We start from the raw sequence: 9,211 nt of genomic DNA on the forward strand, positions 1-9,211 counted from the left end.
AATCTTGAAGTTGAGCATTATGTACAGTGAAACAGGCATTAACATCTTGATGAGACAGACAAATTGGGCTTGTGAAAACAAGTAGGCCAATTATCAAAGTCACTTGTAGTAAATCCATTGTAATGCATGAAGAGTAATCAATAATCAATAAGAAGTAGGTGAAGCAAAGTCAAGTGGATTCCAATAAATTCAGTCAAGTGGCTTGGGTAATATGCAAATTACAGGAGTCCATTGTTGTTATCAATAGTCATATGACAGTTAACAGCTCCTGATTGGTCCACTGTAGTAATGATGATGAAAATGTAGGTGACATCAGAGTCCAATGCAGAATTTGACAAAATAATTTGACAAATTTTGAAAAACAAATCCATTTAAAACAGGCAAAATTCCATAAATTTGGAGAAAACAAAGTCACAGTAGTAATCCTGGAATTGTAACAAATCCACTGATATAAATTAGAATTCACAAATAAAAGTAAAAACATCAAATTTAAGGTGCAAAGTGCAGAGTGATGTGAAGTGCTGCCATCCACTGGGGCGACTTCTACTTCTATGTGTGATAACTGGTAAAGACCAAAATAGGCGATACGACTATTGAATTACTCTTCACACATCGAATCACACACATACGACAGAATAACAAACAACTCCTGTTCTACACATGATGTTGGCATATGTATCGCGTTCCCCGCTGGGTATGCCATGTTCATATCCCAAATATCTAAAAACAAGATATCAGTCATAGCAAAAACTTTCTGTATAAGTTTCCTCATTTCATTGAGCAAATAATCACTTGCATAATACCTGCTTATTAAGTCGGGGTGTGTACGAGGGTGAGGACTTTTAAGTATTACCGGCGCGAGCGGGCATCTTGCGCGAAAACGTTTCACGGCCTGCCTGAGCAACATTAACCGCTCTAAGAACGCCGTCCGGGTCCATTGAGTAAAATGCGCCCATGTACTGACCACTACGACATAATCACACGTTGGGTTGGTGAATTTGTCAAACATATCAGCTACATATTCGTGGTTATAAAATGGGGCATATCCACTGCTAATCCATTCAGGTTGAAATTGCCAATGGACAGTTATATTAAGAGCTGCAAGATTGACATTGATAACATTAGTGATCTTTGCAGCAGGTTGACCTAACATTTCTAGCAGTATATTGAGATATTGCCTAGCGTTAGAGTCGCCTATAAAGTACACATGTTTGTGTTGAAGGCATTTTGCAACTAATGATGTTTTATTCCAACAGTTAAATTTTCTGCAGGAGAGCGAGACCCATTGTCCCTCTAGCCAGTAACCTTTGATGAGTGGTATTTCCATGCGTGTGTGGCACTTAGGTACAGCATCTAGGCTTAGTTCGTTTGATGATTCTGATAAGAAAAGTAAAGAAGAAATCTTAGTTTGGGGGTTTATAAATATGATAAAACCGTAAATCGTAAATAGAGAATATCATGCAGGTTATACTGAGTACTGAATGGGGTTAGGCTGAGAGTACTAAATTAGAAATTAGAAAATTGTTTAATAATTTTTATCACCGATTTAACCATGATTTAACCCAGTAATTCTCACTCGTTGTGCATGATGATTGACAGCTGCATATCAGTGGTGTAAAAAGGTGACCGATAGGTTTATTATGAGGAGGGCAGCAGATACATTGCAACTGTCCTCTGACCCTGACTGACCTGCACTGTTTGTCACGTAGACAGACCGTGATCTGGGTCAACGCGTACACAACATGGGATGCGACTGTGACACATGTCTTGTCCTCAGAATCGGTATAGGCAATTTGTACAGAGTACTGCTGGCCTGGGTTAGGAATAGTGACGCAATACGCTTGACAAGAACACTCGTCGGTTAAATCATGTTTTTGTCGGTGCATTCACATTTGAGCCCCTCCCCTCCAAACTACGCTACTGTAACATGTGTAAGCAGAGAGCCATATAATACAGGACACACTATTACTAACCCATCCTGACTATGAGTCTACATTATGAGGCATATGATAATAAGAATCACATACCTCTGACTTTCAACGTGGTACCACTGCCCAGGATCTTCTTCTGGAAGTTGTTTCTGTAAAATAAATCAAACCAAAATTAATGTCACTATAATAATTATGTCGACGTACACTCGAATAACTTAAACAAACAAATTATGGCAAATCAGAAAGTGAAATAAGAACAACCGGCACAATGTCAATCACTAAACCAACAAGTACGCACGTCCAATAACAGAGATGTGGAGAAGGAGAGCATAATAGTATCTACGAAATCAGCCACATTTGCGACACACCATGCTGTTCTCCAATAGAGGGAATAACCACATCCCATGTTAATTGTCGTGTCATATACTTATACTAGCACTATTTGGGGTAAACCTTTTGTCTTACATATTTTCAAAACTTGTGTATCAAAACTACATGGAAGCGTCGAGAATGAAATCAGAACACGACAGCCATTACATAATACGAAGTTAACCATGATTTTTGTATAGCGCTTTTTCTAGAGATTCTTCAGTTTAAATGGATTGTGAACATCCACTAACTAGACTGATATGAGTTAGTATATTTTTTCATTACGCAAGTTTGTCACCGATACAATGAAAAGGTTTCGTTTCCTACATGTAGTAGTCAATTTGTCATTTCCCGAACTTAGAATGTTTCCTTACCCTTGGAATAGAAACTCCTTTCCTTTGATAATCTCGGTCACACTGGCTTTAATTGTCTTTCCATCTGCAATATGCGATGTGATGGCGCTACATGGAAACCCTTTAGGCTTATCACACATAAAGCTTGTTCTACCATTCGCGTTTGGGCTTGGATATATGCACATATTTTCCCAAAGTCCAGGTGACCCAAGCTTGCAAGATGTCAGTTCTGTAGTGGTTTTGTTTTGATATTTGGCCAGCCATGCGACCTTCTTTTCCGTATTCCACGTGTCTGTTATAAAAGATGTGGCGTCACTTGGATGCACCAATATTATACTAATGTCAGCATTACCGGCCCAGGCAGCCAAGAATATGACAATATATGTACCGTTGTTGTAGTCAATTACCTGAGACAAAGTATTAGAGCAACGATGAACATGAAAATTATTAGCAAGTCGTCGGTCACATGACATACAGCAATATAAGTTTAATACCATGTCAAACAATGTCATGCAACTCTAAAGATTAACATGTAAATTGCACCAAAGTTAAAACTTTGAAGTGTCTTCTTCATAAAAATACCCTGTCGAGGAAAATTAATGAAACAATAACCAAGTTTGAAGCCAACTCCAACACCAGAATGGCATTAAATTTATAGCTCTGTATGTCAAAAAATAAACTTTCTTGTCATGTACATGTTTCTCTTAGGCCACGAAAACAAATCCTGTTCTGCGGGCGGCTAGCATTAGTAAGAATGACTAAATGATGCAAAATAGTTTGATAGCAACACCTGTGTCAGTTTTATTGGTCGCCATATACATATTAAAGACACTATAACTGAAGGAAACAGAGTGACAGACAAGTGTTATCATGATATCCATGCCATAATAATAACATTTGTCATTTGTTTTTACATTTGTCATCATTTTCTCGCATTCAGGGCCGTCGCTAGACCATTTTCTCAGGTGGGTGTCGAGAAATAAGTTTTGCTTCTATGGCCTGATCTACCTTTTGCTGGCACCTGCGCAACATGATTGCCACCCCTGGCTCCTCGGAAAGAAGACACACCTCCCCCACAACTGTAACCCAAGTTTTCCCAAGCTGTCCTCAGAATTCCTTTACCGGGAAACTAAGCGAACGAAAGTTTGATAAATTTTGCCATTTCAATGCTAAAATTCAAAGGGTGATGTACCGGAGTCACAGAGCCAGGAGGCAGAACTTCCAAATCGTCCCACTGATCTGCTACTAAAAGAACATTACCGGGACTAATGCGCGCGCGCGAAAAAATTGCAATTTCAATACTAAAATGAACACAATGATGACAATTTGTGTCCTTAAATCGTGCTAAAGGAAGATGCTTAGGTCTTTACAACTTTTGGTTAATTTAGTCCCGGTATTTTGATCCATGTAAATTCTGTTCCGTCTGTCACCAAAGTAACAGGTGTATTGTCGGTACTTCTGTAGAGAACTGGCCAGATGAGGCTTCCTGTTTACAATTGCTATGTAATCATGACCACTGGTTTTCAACCTTATTTTCATCATACCTACCTTACCAGCTGTACTTGCAAGAGGTTTTTTATTACTTGACAGCCATGCAAACCAAAAATCTCCACCAACAAAACGAGTTTGATTGTATTTGTCTCTCGCGTCAATTTTGATTCTAACTATGTCACCTAAAATAAAAAAAAAAATGAAATAACAAAAATTTAGAAAATTTGCATGAAAAAACAAGAAATAAAAATAATACCTCCAGCTATGTAAACATTATATTAATTATTAGAAGAGCTGTAAAGTAAAGTAAAGTAAGTAACGTAAAGTGGCAATCGTACTTGCCTTTGCTGATTGGACCCGAGTTGAGCACTTGGAACCGTGTGTTGACTGAACTTGTTTCACCGAGTGAGTTACCGTCATCAGAAATTTGCCAATGACGCCATGGAATTGAATTTTGCAGGTTAGGTAGTTTGTTGTTAAACCATAAAGCAGGAGCACCAGTGCTGGAGACAACTCTGAACATTGTTGCGTCGTTCGCCTTTTGAGATGGGTTGGTGTTGTGTAACAGGTGGACATTGCTCCTATTGATAAACATGATCTGAAACAACCAGACAAAGGTTTGCAATATCGCGGTCAATTTAACCACGCTGGTTTAAGAGTGCATGATGGAAATAATTTAGCTAGAGTAGACCTATGTCTATGTATTGGGTCAAGTTACCATCTGGTCTAACCATGACATCACTAGATCGCTGACAGTAAGGATCTACCAGTCGCTCATCCTCCCTATTGCCACCTATGGGTCAGAATCCTGGGCGTTACGTGAATCCGATCGACACAAACTGGATGTTTTTGAAATGCGATGCCTTGGGGCAATGCTTGGAGTTTCAGTACTAAACATCACTAGCTCCTCAGATGCGGTATTTACAGTACGCCAAATCTTTGAAAAGGCTAAAGAAAGACACATTCCAATACACTGGAACTTCGTAGACTTCAAAGCAGCATCTGACACCATAGAAATAAATAATAAATAAATAATAAATAAATAAATTTTGGATTTATAAAGCGCCTTTCTCCAGATCTTAGAGGACTCAAAGCGCTGTAATTTCGCTGCAATGGTGAATCATCACAATCAGATCGCATCAACTAGGTTGCTGCCGAACGGCGCACACCTATCCGCATTTAGATTGTAACATCCACCAGTATCTGTGCAGCTCCCCAAATTCCATTGGGTGAAGTAAGTTTTTGATAACCAAACAACTAATCACCGATTTTTGCGATACAAGAGGAAACCGGAGATCCCGGAGAAAACCTGCGAGAGCGAGCATGGAATCGGGATAAATCAAGTGCACATGGGTCCTTGGGCCGCACCGGGGCTTGAACCCGGGACCTCAGTGGTGCAAAGCGAGGGAATTACCGCTGCTAACTCGCCCTCCCATATGGAGGGACTTGGAAATGTCTTCGATCAGTAGGAGTAGAGACCAAACTGGTGAACCTCGTTGCAAAAATGTATGAGTAAACCAAATGCTCAGTCGTGGTAAATCGAAAGATCACCGATTGGTTTGAAGTCGTAGTTGGTGTTAGACAGGGATGTCTTCTATCACCATGCATCTTCAATCTATATCTATAAATGAACCCAACAAAAATGCAAGATCATGTCTGACGATCCAAGAGATATCATGCTGAACTAAATTCACATTTGATAAAGTAAAGAACTTTGTCTTTCTGGGTAGTAGTGTGCCCTCAGTAGAAGAGGATATTAAACGTCGCACAAAGTTGGCAGCCTGGGCATTTGGTAGAATGACAAATACCATCTGGTCTAACCATGACATCACCAGATCGCTGACAGTAAGGATCTACCAGTCGCTCATCCTCCCTATTGCCACCTATGGGTCTGAATCCTGGGCGTTACGTGAATCCGATAGACACAAACTGGATGTTTTTGAAATGCGATGCCTTGGTGCAATGCTTGGAGTTTCAGTACTAAACATCACTAGCTCCATCAATGAGGTTATCTGCCGGAGACGTTTGAAATGGGCTAGGCATATCTTCAGGATGCCTCTGCATCGGCTTCCCCACCAAGCCTAAATTAATGACTTCAGCAAGAAAAGACCACCAGGTCGTCCACCAACCAGATATCAGATGGAAGGACCAAATTCAGAGGGACTTGGGAATGACCACACATGAAGCAAAGACACGAGCAACAGACAGAACTGAATGGAGGAGGCTTACTCGGTAGAGGGCAAATGGCCACACCGGCCTGAGCAGTTAAGTCAAGTCAAGTAAGTCAAGTCTTGATTTTAACTACAATATTTCATATGAGAATGATTTTTTGTGTTCAAAATCTAAGTCTTGCGCAGACAGTTAATTAAAATAAGTCTGCTTCTTCTGTAGAGCTACTTTCAAATACTTTCAAAATGTTGTGTGGTTGATAACATATTACAAATTCGGAATCCCCCATATATAATAATTTAGCTATTCAATAAATTCTTAAATGTTGATGATATTTATCTAAAGAGTTCCTATCCTTTTCAAGCATACTGTTCAATATGAAAAACAAGAAACACAACACGGAAATAAACGAAATTAACTTAATATGAATCAAAGTGTTGCCCATTTTTAATAATGTTAAACTAATGTTCGAGTAGGCTCTGAAGATGGCACTCGGTAGAGTTCCAAAAGCTCAGCCCTCTGAAAAGGACCTCTCTAGGGAAAGATTAAATCTTACTAGTATATGCTCCGTGGTATTCAACTACTAACTACGACAAAAAAAATTAATACTTCTGTCACAATACACGGTACCGTAAGTAAATAGCATCAACCACATGTTGGTATACTTACACTTATTACAAGCAAACAGGTAAATCCCCCGGTGAATACACACGCATATGCACGCCTTCTTCTTCTCTTCAAAAACGCCAAAGCCATCGTACACCCACCACAACTGTATATGAGATGTGTTGTTCTTAACTTAAAGGATCGGATAGCGGCGTTTTCACGTATTTTTGTGGGACCTGAAAGCACATCAGAAATTGCATTTTGAATACGAGGAATGCCCTTCTGATATCAAATAATTTGGATTTTTTTGAATTCACGATATAAATATACATTTTATGGCAAATGATTACAAATTGATATTTTTCGAATTAACCAGTCAAAGTAAATTGTATAATTTTAATGATATGCACTTAAAGTGTACGTAGCTGGGATGAAAAGCCGTCCATCATATAAAAATGTTGCTCTTTCGTATTGAAGATATAGCCCAGAGGGAGACTGTTTGTAAGAAACTCTGCAATCAGAAAAGAACTCAGATCACGTGCCAAATAAATTCACAGTTCAGAACTTGGAAGATTTTTTGCCGGGGGGGGGGGGGCTAAGAACAATAATTTACCAGTGAGCATTAGTTTGGTCCAATCTTACTAGTATATATACGCGCGCAGCGGGTGAAATTGTTAAGTTTAATACTACTTGAAGTGACAATTTTATACACATTGGGTTCATTTGGCCAGAGGTGCGCAAAAATGTGCAATTATTGTATACCCAAATCAAGCTGTTTACCACATGTATGCTTATTAAAACATTTCTAAGAATAATTTTTCTTTGACTTGTCAGTGCGCAATCGCCAACTTCCACCATCATGTCCCATGTACTAATGACAAGTGTTAAAAAAAAAAAGCGTACAAAAAGCTCGCAAAATTGATTTGACAAAAATGTTTTGGCAAATCCATCTGTGAGGTAAAATTTTGGGAAAAAACTCAGTTTTAGAGAAAATCCCAAGAAACGGGTTTTTTTGTACCCAATGTTCAAAAAATTCTTGAATATTTTTTTTAATTATTTTTTAAAAACTAGATATAAATATCTAGGACCAGTTTTTAAATTTTTTTTGGAATTTTGATCTACTTCACCAAAAATATTGAAATGGGCGAAAATTTTCTGTTACGTTTCCCGAAAAAATGTGGGTAAAAACCCTTTTTGGTGGATTTTCTCCAAATTTGACCTCACAGATGGATTTTTCAAAACTATTTTAAATATAATACTTATGATATCATATACTTTAGACAAGCAATTAAATGTCGCAGTTATGAGGCTCAAAAGTTTCCCTAATTCCAGGGTTAAGAACGCCCTTAATCGTACGTATCCTAGCTCCTTTACTTAAATCCACTCACTAGAAGTGGGCGCCATTTTGCTTCCTATATTATTCTATTCACATGTCGTAATACTTAGCTACAAAAAACATTTCCTAAAATTTTACGTTGAGTATACAACGTATTCTGTAGTAAATTGATAGATATGAGGTGAATGTTGATGTGTTATATGCATTTGAATAAACCAAAACACTTACCAATTTTGTCAAATATCTTCAAAATATTTCTTTGCTGTGCATCGATCGCAGTTGAAACCCAAATGAATATGACATATTATACGCCAATATGGGGTCTAATTAAGCCATCGTTGGTAGGTAACCATGGTGAAATCAACATGCATTAGTTGCTATGGAATAAGTATCGCTCCTGTGATCACCGTCATTTTTCAAATTTTAATTAATCGTTACACTGTTAAAAAAAAGTGGTTTAACAAAGTACAAGAGTTACACAACTGAAATGGTGGTTTAAAAAGTACATAGTGATGTTTACCTATGGAACTAGCAAGTTTTGCTTAAAGAGATACACAACTGAAATGGTGGCTATGTTAAGAAAGTTTCCTAGATATTGATATGTTAGGAACGTTGAATAGGGTGCAGTTCTGCACTTTCCAGTACTTTTCCGCAGGCCTGTTCATTTCATTCGGCTCTAGAAATAGCCTATTTTGGCGATCAATTTATTTATCATTGGATGAGTTGTATGTTGCCATAATAGTGTATTTTAATAGAAAACCCCTATTTGGCGGCCATTTTGAAACTTTCTTCACAAGTTGAGATCATCTTTCGTGGCATACTATTTTCATAGCTGAAAACATCAATTTTGAGATTAATAGTTATACCATTTTATAAACCAATTACAGGTATGTAAAAGTATATATGACCGTACACCACGAATGAGCCGTAAATGTCCTAAATTGTATTCTGAGTTA

At 38.1% G+C, this 9,211-nt stretch overlaps 1 protein-coding gene across 1 annotated transcript; it reads right to left on the minus strand.

Annotated features, from left to right (window-relative positions):
• Positions 1–271: 271 nt before the first annotated feature.
• Positions 272–4,736, minus strand: LOC140144102 (NXPE family member 2-like). The gene is made up of 5 exons (XM_072165937.1): positions 4,487–4,736; positions 4,202–4,326; positions 2,675–3,060; positions 2,028–2,080; positions 272–1,377 (listed from the first exon to the last, which is right to left on the minus strand). Exons 1-5 carry the CDS (start codon positions 4,665–4,667, stop codon positions 599–601), a joined length of 1,524 nt encoding a protein of 507 aa, XP_072022038.1. The 5' UTR covers positions 4,668–4,736; the 3' UTR covers positions 272–598.
• Between the last annotated feature and the right edge of the window lie 4,475 nt (positions 4,737–9,211).

Source organism: Amphiura filiformis, unplaced genomic scaffold (assembly GCF_039555335.1).
Source record: "Amphiura filiformis unplaced genomic scaffold, Afil_fr2py scaffold_39, whole genome shotgun sequence".
NCBI classification, from domain to species: domain Eukaryota; kingdom Metazoa; phylum Echinodermata; class Ophiuroidea; order Amphilepidida; family Amphiuridae; genus Amphiura; species Amphiura filiformis.